The 17604-nt window shown below is 42.0% G+C and overlaps 2 protein-coding genes across 2 annotated transcripts; one reads left to right on the forward strand and one right to left on the reverse strand.

Annotated features, from left to right (window-relative positions):
- The first annotated feature begins 3527 nt into the window (after positions 1–3527).
- On the forward strand, positions 3528–6368 carry rbp4 (retinol binding protein 4, plasma). Its single transcript, XM_079183336.1, has 6 exons — positions 3528–3558; positions 3784–3886; positions 4081–4217; positions 4380–4486; positions 5420–5632; positions 5858–6368. Exons 2-6 carry the CDS (start codon positions 3785–3787, stop codon positions 5902–5904), a joined length of 606 nt encoding a protein of 201 aa, XP_079039462.1. The 5' UTR covers positions 3528–3558; position 3784; the 3' UTR covers positions 5905–6368.
- Positions 6369–7345: 977 nt separating this feature from the next.
- Positions 7346–16614, reverse strand: cep55l (centrosomal protein 55 like). Its single transcript, XM_079183113.1, has 12 exons — positions 16582–16614; positions 15783–16010; positions 15549–15656; positions 14629–14784; positions 11741–11794; positions 11230–11359; positions 10888–11033; positions 10391–10584; positions 10127–10250; positions 9931–10002; positions 9539–9664; positions 7346–9399 (listed from the first exon to the last, which is right to left on the reverse strand). The coding sequence occupies exons 2-12, from the start codon at positions 15969–15971 to the stop codon at positions 9193–9195; spliced, it is 1506 nt and encodes a 501-aa protein (XP_079039239.1). The 5' UTR covers positions 15972–16010; positions 16582–16614; the 3' UTR covers positions 7346–9192.
- Between the last annotated feature and the right edge of the window lie 990 nt (positions 16615–17604).

A 17604-nucleotide genomic window follows, 5' to 3' on the forward strand; every position in this document is an offset into this window, starting at 1 on the left:
AAACCTCTGCTCTAAGCGTCCTTAACCCGCAAATCCCAACGCAGATCATTTTATATCGGGCGACAAGGGAGAGAGTGAGGCTGTCCTCAGGTGAAATGTCGGGTTGCCTGCACCAGGAGAGGGTGTGAAAGGATGCTCAGGACCAAGGACGTCACGTCTTTGGTCCCCAAATCCCCACAAACATGCGCACACAATTGCTGAAGAAACATATAGTGGCAACAATAGACTACCTCAGTGGTTCAGGTTGGTTCCACCAATCCACTAAGTTATCCCTATACATGACACTGGGACACCTTAGCGATACTGAAGTCCAACCACAAGCCCGGCTCTTCTTTTTTTTTTTAGCCAGGTACTGGACTTACACCAGTAGCCTTCTGTTCCAATTAGTCAAACAGACATTATATCCGGTTTCCTTTGCCTCTGGTAGCCTAACTTCCTAGTGTTAGTTTATGACCACTGCTCTATCCTTGTTGTTGTTGTTGTTGTTGTTGTTGTTGTTGCTACGGAGGAGGATATGTACCTAAATAATGTCAGCCACTGGCAGCGGTGGTGTTCAGAGCCACAATGGCACTGGTAAATGTGTGAGCAGCCCATACCTGTGTGCTCTAATTAGATCCCCATCATCATGGAGGTATCTGTCCCAGAACTGGAAATTGGCCAATTAGTTGGACTTGGTTGTCTGGGAACAAAGCCCTAAACAAAGATGGCCGGCTATTATTAACTGAGTGCACTGTCTGGTTAGCTGCTGGCAGGCTGGCAAGACGAGGAGTTCCCCACCAGTTTTTGTCGTAGGGATTAAGGCAAGCTAATCAAGGGAGAACTACAAAAGGTGTGAGTTTGTGTGGGTGTGTGTGTGTGTGTGTGTGTGGATGTGGATGTGAGGCATAGTGGGAACAAATTAGAGCAGCTCATTTCACAGCAGGAGAAATGAGTTGGGTGTTAGTGCGTGAGAGAGAAAAAAACAGAGGCAAGACAAATATATTGATGAATAATGACATATTTCTGATAGTTCCAATATTTTGTTTTCTAGCTTACAAGTAGGGTTGGTGATCTTCAAAAACATTTTAATTATTTTTGTTGACTTTCTCATTACATCCTGACAGCAATCAATGAATCAAATGCTCTGCAAAACACAAATCCAGTGTCTGTGGCTATGGCGGGACTGTAATAAACCCGTCCATTCACCCGCCTGTGCGTACTCTGCACTCATTAGGCTGCTAGCTTAACAGCTGTGAGTACTAACATAAGCCATGTTCTTCCATTCATTCATTCATTACAACCATTTTGGGGGAAGTGTTTTTGGAGGGAGACCTGAAGGGATGAGCTTTTCAGTGCCGCTGACTTTCTCGCTAGATTTAGCGACTGTTGGAGCTATAGTGCTGCTCGCCACTATCGTTAGAAAAGAGTTCGCAACACTGGGCTAGGTTTTTCGGTTGGATATTTTCAAAAATCTTGCGTACTTTTGCAAGTTTTCCAAGATTGCCAACCCTAGCTTTAATAAAATTGAGTTGTATCAGTATTTTTCCTGATTGTGTTCATTGTTGACAAATTTATGTCGTAGTTTTATTAATTTTGTGCGTTTTTTTTGACTCCCTATTAAATTGAGACTATGTAATGTTTACTAAACAGCGGCTACAAGACGCAACTACAGAATGACGGCACATTGAATTTATCTATATTGCTCAAGATTCAGTTAAACCAGTTGCATTAAAGACACCAATCGATGACCTGACTGAGAGGGATGAGAACGGACACAGTGATGTCAGACACACAGCAGCATTTCTAGAGTGTGCTAGAATAAGCCAACATGGCCGTCATAGGCTACTCGTCACACCAGACCACGCAAGGCTGTATCACCGAAACACGCGAGGGCATTAAACTGAGCACTTTGCTTTATTGCTTTATTTGCAAGAGGAACAATGTCCCACTCCATCTCGCACAGCCTTGCTTAGACAATGAATGAAAACGTCCGAAACTTAACCTTACATACAATTCTTAACTTGGTGCAGTCTCCACAATGTCGGTGAGTGGACAAACCACCACTTCACTGTTCTATCATTGCCTTCTTTAAAGCCCCAACACAGTGGATTTAACAGTGAGGTTGTTTGCCTAATCCCCCTTCAAACTTAAGTTTCACACCACATGAAAACAAGAAACCGAGTCTTGCTGTAATCACGACATTACATTTACCACTATACTGCCCCAAAATATATGGAATGCATGCAGAAGCCCGGCGGTGTATCGTATAGAGTTTCTCAGCCAATCTTCATGATTATGAAACGTTGCCTCTGGCCAAATTCCAGCTGCTATTATTTCGGCTGAAAATGAGTGATTGTCCTGTTTTCCACTGGCTGGGGCTTTGGTTATGCAAGCTGCAGATGTTTGGCTGCGCTGTGCTCTTTTTATTCAATCAAGCCCTCGGAGGACTGGCTACATGAGCTCAGTGTAAAAATAACAGCAGCAATTTATAAAAGCCTGCCACAGTAGATTTAAGTCAGGTGAAATACCGGCCTGTATTAGAGAGTATAGTTACTATATATTTCTCCTAATGTTTGTACTGTGAGTGGATGCTGTTTTATTGCACAAACCTGGAACAGCTGAACAAAACGAGTCAGAAAGCTGGCACGAGCTGTTTGACCCTGGTCTTTGGGAAAACTGCGTTTTAAAAGAAAAAGTAAATAAAGAGGTTATTGTACACATGTGATTACATCACCATGGGGCCATTAGCATTAGCTCGCTTAGCTCTCTTGGACTCGTCTTTTGTTCAGACACGTACACAAGCACACAAAAACATGCTCGTTCGCAAGTATGTTGAGCTCAGTCACGTCATCTAAAGATCACTGAAGGTGTTTTTAAAACCCCCCCGAATTTGTGCTTCGACATGATGTGATTATCTCTCTTTCACATTGATTATATTTTTAGGTTAAAGTGCACTTTGTCCACCATTTATACAAACACAGTCCTAGAAGGGTCAGTTGGTAGCAAAAATCAAGTCAACGGGTGATGCAATCATATGGATGCTGCCGCAGAAAAGCGTGCACACCCACTGAAACATTTGATTAAGAAAGCGCTGAAGCAGGTCTTTAGTACAATTCATATTGTTCTCATAAACAAAGGGTCCACATTGAGTCCATGCACGGCAAAACACTTAGATTCGTGACGTCAAAGAGTAGTCTTATGCCCATGTGTGTCTACCTTGGAGTGTGACAAGTGTTTGTTTGTATCTACACATGCGTACAGCTTGTGCCAGATGGTCCTCTTGGCTTTGCCGGCAGCTGCTTTCATAAGAACCGAGAAAAGCCTCGATTCTGACAGGAGAAAAACATTTTTAAGGGGTACAGAAGGGGCGGCGAGGCCAGTGTGCAGAACACACAAATCAATAGCACCCGGGGGGGGGCTGCGGTTATGTAAATGTTCGTCCAATGGAAGGCAAGCTAGCTGTGGGGAGAGCAGGGGAGGTTCAGATCTCCAGAAGATGTTACGCAATACGAGCCAGCGGTATATAAGGACACAGCTGTGCCAGGATCTTTGTGAGCTCTCCACTTTAAAAAAAAACAGGTATGCATTGACAACGGACTTGTTTTTTTTTAACTTTTACATTTTGACCGGAACATTTTAAAATGAAGGATTAGTGCTTTTGCAAAAGTTATTTTTTTTTTTCTTCACACAAACGTTTGTAGCATATCGGCGAATATTTAGTGGAGTTGTATTACACTTGAATGAACATTGTGGCTGACACGTCCTCTCTGTCACTGCTCCCCTTTTTCCTTTCCTCTGAGGTAGAATGCTGCGGTACGTTGTGGCCCTCTGTCTCCTGGCTTGTTCCTGGGCCCAGGACTGCCAGGTGGCCAACATCCAGGTCATGCAGAACTTTGACAGGACAAGGGTGAGTAGTGTGAAGAGATTTATTTAGTTCTAACGAAATGTTTTATATTTGCTTTGTAGCAGTTTTTTGGGATTTATGGGAATATAACTTTGATGTTATACTAAGTAGACTGTGTGTCAATATTTTGTTCTTTTACTTTCAATGAAAAGCTTTGAGGAGCGACGTGCTCTTACACTTGGATTTCTCTCTCGTAGTACACAGGGACATGGTACGCCGTAGGAAAGAAGGACCCAGAAGGTTTGTTCTTGCTTGACAACATCGTGGCGTCCTTTAATATCGACGCTGAAGGCAAAATGACTGCCACTGCTGAGGGCAGAGTTATCATTTTAAAGTGAGTTCTGTTCTTTACGGTGAAGGTTCGCCTTTCCCCCCACCACTGGAACTGTGCAATTGTGCCGCATGCTATATGCTTAACTCAAGTCTTTATCTAATCCATTGTGTCTCATCTTTCGTAATGTCCTTCTCTCTCTCTCTCTCTCTCTTTGACCTCTAGCCAATGGGAAATGTGTGCCAGCATGTTTGCCACCTTTGAGGAAACTCCCGACCCTGCCAAGTTCAAGATGAAGTACTGGGGAGCTGCATCTTACCTGCAGACTGGAAGTAAGTTCAGGAACATTTATACCTGAATAGGACTTCATTTGAATTTCTGACATGGATTTCTGGAATCAACAATTCAAGGCCACCTACTAATCTATGGCCAGGCACCTTATTAGCATGAGCTTTTGGCATTGTCGGCTGGGAGTCACTGACATTAAATTGCAAAAGGGATTGTTGACCTCCAGACAACTATTGATTTACTTTAATCATCAACTGCAGCACTTGGTTCTCTGTGACCCTGACCCTGGAGAATAAATCAAACCGCATGCTGACAAGGAAGCGGTTCAAATGTAATTGAGTGTAACTCTGACATCACATGCAAGCTCTAAAATATCATCATCCCGGTGCTGACAAAACTGTTGTGTTTTGAAGTAAACTTACATTTTCAGCATCAATTGTAGTATTACCCATAATACCCATCGATATAATTGCATCAGCTGTTTACTTGATTATGCCGTCATGGGACTCTTTTGTAACTCCCACCCCTGTTTTTGTGTAAATGATTGACTCAAGTACTCAAGTCCACTTTATGCCGAAAACAATCAATGTCAAAGAGAGATAACCACATATTTCCTAAACACAAAGTCTGAAGTTTCAAACACCAATCAATGATGATGGCATGATGAGAGAGTTAGATGAAAAGGAAAAGTGGGTACCTCTGTATGTGTGTTTACACGTGTCAGTATTCAGGTAAAATGTCTTTAATGTTAAAGGGATCTTTACCTCAATTACAAAACATCAAAGTACTTCTGAGACATAGAGTACTTCTGAGATATACAGTGAATGTCCGTTGTAATCTGTAGCATACTATTTTATTTTTTTTGGCCTCGCACGTATCACAAAAGTTAAAGAAATTGGTTCTCAAATTATAAAAGCAGGGTTCGGTAAAAATCTAAACCCTCTCTTTCCTTTGCAACCTCCCTTCGCTGCTCACAGACGACGACCATTGGGTGATTGACACCGACTATGACAACTACGCCATCCACTACTCCTGCAGACTGATCGACTCTGACGGCACCTGCCTGGACAGCTACTCCTTCATATTCTCTCGTCATCCGACCGGTCTGAGGGCGGAGGACCAGCCCAAGGTCGTCCAGAAGAAGAGGGACCTCTGCCTGCTGGGCAAATACAGACGCGTTGATCACACTGGTGAGACACAACTGCATCCTCATTTGTTTATGATAAGATGTAACATTTTCAAAAACTCATCTGTCAGTGATAAAGCTTAAATATCACTGATTATATTACAGATGTTTATATTTAGGCTATCATGTTTTTAAGTACTGCGTGCGTGTGAGAGATAATTACGGTTGTGTTTTCATCATCATGTGGTAGTTTGTAGTGAGCAAAATGTTTGTTTCCTTTCGATTGCAGGCTTCTGCGAGGCCAACCAATCTGTCACTCCGAAAATGGATTCATGAAAGGAACGATGACTGTTATTGGTTTGTTGTCGCCATCCAAAAATGTCCCAATTAGTGGAGGAGATTCTGGACCTTTAGTCTTATCCTCAACATGATTCACTTGTTTGGAGAGGAATTTCAAGAGTTGTGTGAAAACCAGTGGAACTTGCCCACTGGTTCCAGTGAGAGAGAAAAGACATATCAGATCACTGAAAAGCTATTTTTGTTTGTGGAGCAGGACAATGTGACAAATAATCAGTTGTGAAAATCTTGTTGTGTTTACCACAAAAACCAGGTTCACAAGTCACTGACTTTGCTTTTACACTGAAAACATACAATACCTTTTAGCACAAAAGGAGATATTGTTAATAAACCTTAATACATATTAAGTTGTGTGCTCTATAGGCATAGTAGTTTGGTTGTTACTTGATTATATGACGTGTACTTCTTGATCCGGTATTTTAAATAAAAACATTCATACCGTGTTGGCTCATTACATTTTTGATTGCCTTGAAATATTTATCTGTACGGCAAATAATGAATTCATGTTGTTTGCCTTTGGATTCAGTCAATCAAAATACATCAAAATCAAAGTACATGCATAATTTAGTGTTGTGTTTCTTAGACTTTTCACATTGCACAAATAAACATTAAAAAAGCAATTACATGAAATCAGCTTCTAGCGACAGCTTCCAACAGCACCTAACATAACACATCGTAAGTGCAAGTTTTTAATGGAATACATATTAAGTATGTGTGTACATTAGTATGTCTAAATAAGATTACAAGTTGTTTGTGTGTCGTGGACAGGTTTAAATACCTAAAACGGTGTCTGACTGTTGTCTAGCACTACCAGCAGGTCCAAGATTTCACTTATCCAATGAAATATCTCAACATTTGCTCAATGAATTGCACAACTACTGACATTCCCATCAGCCTCAGTTACACTTTGTGTTTGAATGTTAGCATTCTAACCAAGATGATGAACAGTGAACATTATACCTGCTAAACAACGGCACGAAGACCAGAGCATTTAGCTTCAAGTACCACTGGGCTCATCAGCCTCGCGGAGCCGAGAACGCTGCTCGACGCCATTTCTTTCTTATGGCATTATTTAAAAGTGACAAAATGTTTTCTACAGAAGTTACTTTGCAGGTTCATCAATTATAGTCGCCTCGATGGTAATTGAAATACACTTATGATGCCCAATCCCTTCAGTGTCAAAGTACAGACTAAGTAAATAACACGAAGTCAAAACACACAAGGCTCATCAGCCTTTATCTCAGCCTTCACTCTTCCGATGTGGATGACGAGCAATGAAATATATAAACTGGTAAACAACAAACAGACAAAGCAAGCACGGATTGTGTATTTGGCAAAGTAAAAGTTCAAAACACCATTGGTCCTGAAATACACTCGGACGTGACACAAAGTACTCAAAAGACGTGTGTTGGAAGGGGATTCAGATCTTTATTGCACGCGTTTGAACAGTACAGTGGATGGCAAAACAACTTTGGAGCACATGATTAAAAAAACACAAAGAGGACTTTAAAAACAACAACGGCAAAAACGGAGTAAGGTGATCCAAAACAATGCGATGTAAAATCAAAGATGACAGCATAGCGGTGTCTGTCTTAAGTCTGTCGAGTCACATTGCCAAGATGGCAGGAATAAAGGCAACTTAACCCCCTATCCCCTGCCAAGAGGACCTTTACTAATCCCCTGCCTTAAATAGTTTAGTACAAGGAATTAGCTCATGCAATCTCATTCCAGCCCCCACAGGCTTGAAAAGTGGAGGTGAATGTGAGCTTCACTCGAGCAGGGCAGAATACAAGGACATCCTGGCACCGTGTGCAAGAGGTTTATGGTCTGCTTGAGTTTTCGACAAACCAAACGATGTGGGTTAGGTCTTAGTCACGGTCACACGGTTCACCGAGGTTTGTCCAACTGTCTGCAAAACACCAGACAGAGAAACACCACCGTGCTTTATATTGGAACTAGAAACTTAAGAGGCAGCGTTTGTCCACAATGATGACGGATGAATGCAGTAGAGAACACAAAAAGTATACACATTTTTTTTTTTTTTGTCCTTCCCCTTAACACTGTAAAAACATTCTCTTTCTTCAGAACGGTGTAAATATCCTTCAATATTACACATCCTAAGGGAAAAAAGCTAGACAAACCCCCCAAAGAATGGATTAATGAAACTTAGGAGTGGAGGTTTACAGCTGGTTTATCAATCGAACATACTGTGTTGAGCCGGTTTGTAAACTTTTACACAATACCATTTAAATACATCCCATGATACAAAGAAAGGCCATCGTAATAGCACAACAATGGACAGTGATATATCATTAGCAACGCAAAGCTTTCGGTATCTAAAAAGACAGTATGAAAACAAAACACAACAACCCAAGAATAAATAAATTCATCAAACACACAAAAAATAAAAATTCACTAAGAGCTTCACAAGAAAAACTGAAAAATACAAATACACAGGAAGACCCCAGAAATAAAACATATGGAAGGAATATGATCAGATCGCTCTTTGGCCTGATGGTATTCTACTGGCAAAATAAAACTGGAGTACTCTTTTTTTTAAGTAGCATAAAAACAGACTTTTAAAAAGCGATAAGGTGATGAAATACGCAGCATTTGAAGAATGTCCCTTGATTCCCATTTATATATATATATATATCAAAAAAAGTGTATTCACTAATAACCAATTCATTCAAGCCGTTTTGGATATCAACCCACTCTCAGGCAAAGGAACCGTTTTAATCTCTTGGACTGCAAAACTTCAGTTTAGTGAAGAAATGAATCTCGTTTATGGGAACTGCATCTGTAATTGTCCCGTTATTGAACGTATCACAAACTCGTATCCAGTGTTTTAAACTAATCATCTTACATGAGGCCGCAGCCACGTCGCACATTAAGTTAAAATCAGCTTTTGGAAATGAAAACAAATAAAATGGGTTGGCAAAACCACGCAAGCGGCCTTTTCCAGGTGAGTTTAGAATATATATTTTTCACTCACCATTGTTGCTCACAGGAGTGTTGCGTTAGCGGAGTCGGTGTATGACGGAACTCAGGCAAGTGTTTAAAAAAAAAAGAAAACCCTGCAGGGGTTAAAGTCCCTGAATGGATGTTATGATTCTCGTCTAGAATGAACATTCTAGAGGCCTGGATATTTTAAGAAACATAATAATTGCTTGTGTTGTATTCATGGTTGCGTTGCTCTCGGGCTGCCCCCCCCTTGGGGGGGGAGGGGAGGGGTCTAGAACCACTGGTCTAAGACTTTCTTCTAGCTCAGGCAAAGCAGTAGTCAATGTGTGCCAGGAGGTCCCTGTGGCGGCTGGTGGGATAGGGGGCCCGACACTTTGGGCACTCCAGGAAACTCTCATCCAGGAGGTCGGGGAGCTTTGAGGGCGACGTGGGACCAGGAGGGTCGTTGATAGTAAGACGCTCAAAGTTGTTGTAGGAGCTGGGTTCGGAGAAACGGGCGTTGGGCAGCTTCTGAAACACAAAGGATTACGCTGATAAAGCCGACACAAAAAGTACATTTAACTTTCATGAGAACATTTTCCATTTCCAAATGCAATTAAAAGACGAAAGATATATACGACTGATGGCGCCGATGTCCAGTAAAACTTACAGCAGACTCCAGTTTAGCAATCTGATCACGGGCCTTGCGAAGCTCCTTCAGCACCTTATGTAACTGGTGCTGCATGCTCTGACGATCAATCTTTTCATCCTCAGAGTCCTTGGCAGAGAGTTGGATCTTAGGAGAGGTTAGAAATATATGAGAGGAGAGAGAGAGAGAGACAAGAACTCATTGTACTTGAATTACACACGCGGGATCCGTGTGGATTTCACTACGTTTAGGAAATGTTAGACACTCAAAAACAGTCACAACTATGTATTGAAGGATTGTCTTCTCCTAACTGGGCCGTAAACGTTCAAAATGTGTCATCGCTAATGCTGACATGGTTTTTTCTTCCAGATTTCTCCCTGTGGGAACTGTGACTGACACGTTGACGGTGCTACCTGCTGCTCCAGTGCTGAGATCCTCCTCTGTTCTTCATTTTGGCTCAGAAGAGACTTCTGCAGCATATTCACCTGTGAAGGCCACATCACCGGTAAAAACATGTTTGCTTATGCTTAAATCTTATCCAATTCAAACCACAAACATGGGATGAGGCGTTTCATTTAAACCGTTCAGCAGGTTGAATGAGAGCGTTACCTGCAGTAGGAGTTCAGTGGATCGCTTCCTCTCCTCCTCCAATCTGACGTCCATATTGTCCAGTTCCATTCTCATCCTGTCGGACCGCTCGGACGTCACCTTTCTCTCCTCACACACGGCATGTCTGGATGCAATGTTTACGTAATCCACATACATATTAAGAATAACCTTGTTTATTTCTAAAGTACTAGAACAGTGCCTATTAACTGCTGTTGCCTGCAGTTGGCCTTTTCTAAATAACTGGCCAATGTTTCTTTGCTTTACCTGTTGCCGTGTCGCTCTGCCTGCAGCTGCATCTTCATGTCCCCCGACTCTTTGCTCTTCTCTTCGTACTTCCTCAGGAAGGAGGACAGATCGCCGCACTTGTCCTCGTACCTCCTCTGCAGTGCCGTCGTCTCCTCCTGGAGCCTGCTAATGTGCTCCTTCTGAGACCGCAGCTCAGCCTGAGCTTTCAAGGTCTGCAGAGCCGCCGCGGAAGAACGCAGAGTTCAGAACGCGGCGTGCTTTTTGTCTATTCATGTCTCTAATAGAGCTCTCTTAAATAATTATGAAAATGCCTAAGTGCAAGGAATGTAGAAATGCAATAGGGATGGTGCAGTTGCATGAAGATGTGGGGCTAACCTAAGCATTTGAACAGGGTGAATGTCAATTCATTTGTACATGGTTTGACTGCAGGGTTTAGGAATTAAGTAGGGTGTCAAACTTTAGACCTGGAAAAGAAATGTGTGAACAGTAATCAAATAAAATCCTTAAGCATGTACCTGTTCCCTCTGCCCACTGAGCTCCTGTTGGCTTCTGGTAACCTGTTCCCTTTTGCGCTCCAAGTCTTTCTGCACCCCCAACAGCAACTGCTCATAGTGGCTTTTCAGCTGAACCTCCTGTTCTGGACTTGCTGAGTCAGCAGGAGCTGAGGTAAGAAGCGTTAGTCGACAAAATAAGAAGCTAATCTCTAAATGTAAACATTTCGGTACGAAGCGGCGTCTGTGTTTACGGTCAAAGCCAAACTAAAAGATGGAATTCCAGGATTATAACCCATCTCATCTTTTCCTCTCACCTCCTTATCCCAAAGCCTGCCCCTATTCGTAATGTTTCACGTTTCTCACCGTCTGGAGGGGCCTCTTGTTTGGTTTGTTGCTGCAGCTGCTCCAGCTCCTGCGCGCGGGCCACGACGGACTGGACGTAGGCCTCTCTCTGCTGGTCGTACATCAGCCACTGCTGGTTCTTCTCAAGAGCCTGGTGGTGAGACGCACAGCTCAAGACGCCGACACGCTTTATTCTGTGTATTTGAGTATTAGCCCCGTTCAACTCAAGGACACTTCCGTATCGTTTTTTTCAAAATGGCCGAGACAGAAGTTCGGTTTTTCAACACATAATACCCCGTGTGTGTCCTCTGTGGATAGCCCCTTACTGATATTGACATAAAAGTGCGTTCTAGACATTGAACAACAAACCTCAGATAATAATTTCATTCTCTTGGCACTCGACCGAGTTATGGGATGAAATACTTCTGTTAAGATATTTCTGTTACGAAGCTGTGGTCCCAAAGCGTTCTTCAACAGTGAGAAAGTAAGTGGTTAAATTGCAAACGGGCACGTTCAAAACACATGGACTCACGTCTCTCAGTTGATCGTGTACCAACACCAAGTCTGCAGGAGGCACCGGTCCATTCTGTAGAGAGAAAAACACATTTCTAAAAGTCTGATCGTCACAGTATTGGCTTCAACACTTCCATCTGATCTGTTTAGATTTAGACCGGCTTGAATTAGCAAGTGCTACTAATCAAACCTCTGCGTGTTGTGTGCTGAGAAAACGTGCACTGCCGTCTCCCGCCGTGCCTTTTCTGTTGTTGGTTTATCTAGACACGTTGTTGCCTTTAAAAGTAATTCAAGTCCAGCAGTGCGGGGAAGTAGCAGACAATTTCTGCTATTCAACCGTCACAAAACCGCCGGTATGTGGAATGAGATTGTTGTCTTTCGAAGTAGGATCTTAAAAAGTACAGCCGATACTTTGATAGCAGAGCCCAACACACTGACTAAACATCAGAGAGCTTGGCCACAATCGCTGGAAATAAATCAAACGCCATTACCTTTAATGAATGAGGAGAACAAATGTTCAAGATGGCATCATACGAAAGGGAGAATGTCTTCCTGGACCCAGTCTGTTCTTTTTTCTTTGGTTGTGTTATTGTGACTTAAAGTTTCCTCTCCACGTCTTCTATATGACACAAGTTCCTTTCTAAACATTGTGCTTTGGGCAGCAAGTGGGCCATGTATTTCTGCAACTTGGTATTAAATTATAATGAATAAAAAGCCTCATGACCCAGGGCCCCCTAGAGTTACTTCCTCGACATCCATTCCTGAAAGACCGTCTGAGGTCTCATAGTTCAGTCACCCTGACCCTGATCCCACTAAAGACCTAAGCTCAAGAAAACCCTCCACGACAAAGGGCCTCTAAACGATCATCTCTGTGAGCTCTCACACTTCCAGACGAGCATCCTCAGCTTGTCAACTTTTTCCAGATGGATTTAAACATCGGCTAAACCCGACTAATAGCTTTTGTGAATCCCAGAACGAGGGAGAGGTTGGGTCAGGGATATGCTGGTCGGATTATTTCTAGTAATGCGAAAGGAGCTAAACCAAAAGGCTTGGAAAGGTCCCGGCTGGAACATTACTGAAAAGACAAGAGAGATAAGGAGATCCACTTCCAGTGCGACCTGTGAGACACTGATATAAAGAAGGACTACATGACCACAAGTATTCCGATCCAGTTGTATGAATAATCTGCATTTTACCCAACCTTCCGACCGCGAGTCTAAAAGTAGTGACTTGAAAACCAAAGCAGGAGTTACGCAAACAATCGGAGGACATTTAGATTCAAAGACAGTGTTTCCAGCATTTGGCTGACCTTTAAAAAAAGGAACAACAAAAGACACTGAATCTGTCTCTTTCTGCTCTTTTCTTTCTTTAACCCCTTCCCATTTCTTTGGCTGCTGCCGCAATTGAAACCATAATGGATCTACAGGGACTACATTTTGTGGTTCCATTGTTTTCATCAATTAGAAACATCCACATTGAGCGTGGCAGCTTCTGGTGTTAACATGAAGTACACAGTGAATTAACTGATTTAGAAGAGCACGGGGATTTTGGAAGTTTGATAAAGATGTCGTCTTTCTCCCATTTTTATATATAGATACATATATTATGTATTTTATTTAATGATACACAAATAATGATATCATGTAAAAAATTCCAACGCCTCTTAAATCATTTTATATACACAGTTATGGTTACAGACTCTCTCCACCTCCCTCTCAATTGTATTTAAGAGTTTAATTAATGTGCCAGAACAAGAAACAGGACGCATAATAAACGATGTTAAAGCTGTATTTGAGCCAGAGCTTCGTGGTCGACGAGTCTCTAGCCGTCCAAATTCCTGAATCACTTGCGATTTTGCCACCTTTGCCTCAAGCAGATTCTTTTGGAGTGTAGCGAGGGCCTGCTGTGCTCAAAGCATCAAAGGGCTGACCGGGAATCAGTGCTGCCTTTTCGATATGGAAGGAGAGCCTACACTTGTGCCAACCATGGGTGCATTAATTATACAACGCTATAGAGAGGGTGTCACTCGCACAAAGTTATTATATCTTTCACAAGAGATACGTTACTGTAGAGCTATTTGGTTGACGAAAGAGAACCATGGATCATGCAGCTACATTCATCCCGTTTGGTTCATGTATTACTTGCACCTTCAGCTCTCAGCCCAACACGTTCCCCAGAGAGAAGGTAACGTCAGCAGCTGAGGAAAAGCAATCAGAGGTCCCACAGTGCCGCCCAGTGGACAAAGAAACAGATGCATCTGTATTTCCAAACAAGTCTCCCCCCCCCCATGCAGTAGTAACGTTTCACAATAACCTGATGACATGAACATTACAGATCGTAGGTGCAAGTGATCCAAACAGGAGCCATGATTATTCAAAATATCAAGTTATACATTTACCTGTTCCGTTAAAGCACCTTTCTGTTACACTCTAGCGTTGCCAACTAAAATGACGTTTGATTTGTGCACATTTTTTTGAATTTAACAAATATACGTCTACTGCATGCGCACTATGGATGTGTAAAATCTCAGATAGAGCATATTAGTTTGTGTGGCAGAGGACAGAGTTCTAAAAAAATCGATATTTTTTCCTCCATTTCATCACATTTGTGTCACCAACAGCCTAAAATAGAATTCGCTATACTACCCCCGGGGCTTGTCATCAATAAATAAAGATACTGAATAAGCCCTTTAATTATCAATGTCATGATACCATTAATGCTTTTCATGGCCTGCGCCAGCAAAAGTAGTTTCATCAGACACATTTTAAAGCCAAGTACATTATTAGAAGGTCACACATCCCCAATCAGATGATTAGTTCTATGGAAAAAACTTAAATAGCGGCGCCAACTTCTCTAACTAATGAGACCATCTCGACAGGTACGGGGGGCTATAATTGGTCAACCTACCACCGCCTGTGTTTCCAGGAACTGGCACCGGGCGGACACAGTGGCCAGCTGGTTTTTCAGGTTCCCCGTCTCCTGTGATAAGTTCTGGAACGACGCGTCTCTCTGCTCAGCCTCCTTCCTCCGCTGCTCCAGCTGGGCCTGCAGTGATGCCACCACCTGAAATACACGTCAATATAAATGAACAAAAACCACGTCAACCTGTTTTTTTTTTAACCTTTGTTTATACAGAGGCGGTTTTTTGCTCTTCTCCAAACAATCATCTGCTTCACACTAACGACACTACATGGCCGGCAGTCTGCTCACATTGCCCACTGAGCGGTTGTGGTTTTTAGCACTTTTGTTGTTGAAAGTTAATGAGGATCATCAAAGCTGATATTCCCATTTAACAGCATGCCATTTCCAAGTAGCAGCCGGATGGCATTGTGCTTAGTCTAAATTAAAAAGGAACAAAAAGGGATTTCTTCAACAATAGAAACAGGATTTCAGGAGCAGAAGCCACAAGCTTAGACAGACAGCATCAATGTATCTCGCGGTGTCATGAACACAGACCCCCAACAGTGAAAGATGTTGTGTGTTGGTATGCTTTTCTTTTTTTGGGGCGGGGGCTGTCTAAACATCCTTTAGCTGAGCTGCTGTCAAAATGGGATAGAAGCTACCCCCCCCCCCTTCTGACAGTTGTCTTCTGCCAGTTATACACATGGCACCAATATATGATGGCAAAAGAGCAACGACTCACAAGTTGAGGAATGCTCCCAAAAGTTACAGCTGTAGGCATCTCCGCTCAACATGTCCAAATCAGTCTGTGTGTCCAAAGTTGACAGAGGATATCTAGATGGGACGTATCTATACTGGTCTACTGTAAATGTGATTTTTTTTTTTTTAGCCGTATATTTCTGCTGCGATGTGTTCTAGGTACATACTTCTCCTCCTCTGGCTGACAGCTGCTGTCTCGTTGTTTCTAGTTCCTGCTCTTTAACGAGCAACTGCTGATTGTTTCTCTCTCGCAGCGTCTCGAGGGAAAGGATCCTCTGAAATAGACAACATAAGATAAACACATGCACATCAAAATACGAAGGGGAAAAACCCCCCCCCGAGACAAACAGACAGACGATTCTGAAGTTAAACCTGAAATACGTCAATACAGTAACTTTTACCTCCAGCAGCTTGGTTTTGTCAGAGTCGGGTGGTTTGGCGAGTCTTTTGGCCAGTTCATCAATCTTTCTCCTGAGGTGAGCGTTGTCCTTTCTGACTTTCTCCAGCTCCGCCTCAGCCTTGGAGGCAGAGCTGCTGGATTTGAAACCCAACCGGGTGACGATGGTCTCTTTGGCACCTTTAGATGTCATGGCTGCTTTTGGTGGGCGTTGAGGAAGCAACCTGGACTTCTAAAAAAGGAAAACGAGAACTCACACTTGACGTTTTTATGCCAACTTTACCAGATGCATTGAGTTACATTGACTGAATACAATTGGACTATAAATAATCAAACTAATGAAAAGTTTTAAATACTAAACCCTTATGAAACATTCAAGATAAACTATAAATGCTGGCATACAGACTCTTTCAAATATTAACAATAATATGAATATGAATATGAATAGTGTAAATTAATGGAAAATAATCATATTTGTCGCTACAGAACAATTTTGATCTTCTAAAGTAATGTACGCCTTTACGTGCATTTACCTATATACTATATATATATATATATATATGCAACTTTATTCTTAGACGTCATTCAATACAAATGTAAAGTAAACATATATTAAGCAGATACCTCTGATACAACTGACAGTTCTTGAACGTTACATAAACCTACATCATCGCCCTTTTCTTAGCTTGAAAGCTTTCAATAAACTAACGTTACGTGGTTTTAATTGCACGCTGTCAATGTTGTTACAAATCAACGAAAATAAAACTCATTGAAGGATAGATATATACTATTTTTACACTTACAAATACAGCGAACAGTAGATATCTCTCGAAACCAGTGCGTTTGTAACAACAAGACCGTTTTCTAACCAAACGCTTTCGTTTCCTGAAGTTTGAATTGCAGCGCGTTGACGTCATATCCGTGATGTGCAGTGGGGTGCGTTTGTTTGTGAGATCCGGAGTGTCACGAAACATGACATGTTGGGCGGTGCAGTGTGGAAACCATAGCAATTTGTTACGTTATCTGCTGATGTAATTTGAATTACTGGTATTCAATACGATTTTCCTTACTTGATTAAGCTTTTGCAGACAAATTAGTTCGTAAATTATCTTTTTCTGGTTTTCAACGACTGTTTAATCGGTTACACCCGATGGTTACGCCCGTACCGGACTGCCCGTTGCACTTAATGAAGCGAACACATCATAAGAGCTGGATTTACTACTCAAACTTGTTTGACGTGTGTCAGGATCGCGGCTCAATGCAACCTTATAAAGCGACACATCATATTGAAAGACCATCTTCATAGAAATTGCGCTACCTCGATGACAGTCTATATCCTGCATGGTATTTGAGAAGCATAACTGCCAATCACACCTATTATCAAGAGATTGTAGATGGGGTTATACTTCATGGTGTTCTTGATATTTAGCCACACTACAGTGTTAAATGCAAGTCCCTTTAGTTGCTTTATGCTGAAAAAATAATTCTGTGAAGGATCTTTGCAAATCTATTTAATCTAAGAAAAAAAAAGAGAGAGAAAGAGTTTAGTATTGAAAACATCCTTTTCTCACTTTCATTAGAGAGAACACATCATATGCCCGTCTTTCAATATTGTGGATTCTCTAGACCTTTGTCCGGGTTTATTATAAGCACCACTCCATCGCACTAAAGCAACCCAATGTTGAATCGCTTTGAAGTTCTTTGAAAACCTTCAGCAGAGGAACAGATTCTTTTCAATGTGTGAAAATGGCAAAGAGGCAGACTTTACATGGTATGCCTATATCAATAGTGTTCCTGTCAGTGGCCTTGGTGTAAATAGTGGTTGA

Source organism: Pholis gunnellus, assembly GCF_910591455.1.
Source record: "Pholis gunnellus genome assembly, chromosome: 21".
NCBI classification, from domain to species: Eukaryota; Metazoa; Chordata; class Actinopteri; order Perciformes; family Pholidae; genus Pholis; species Pholis gunnellus.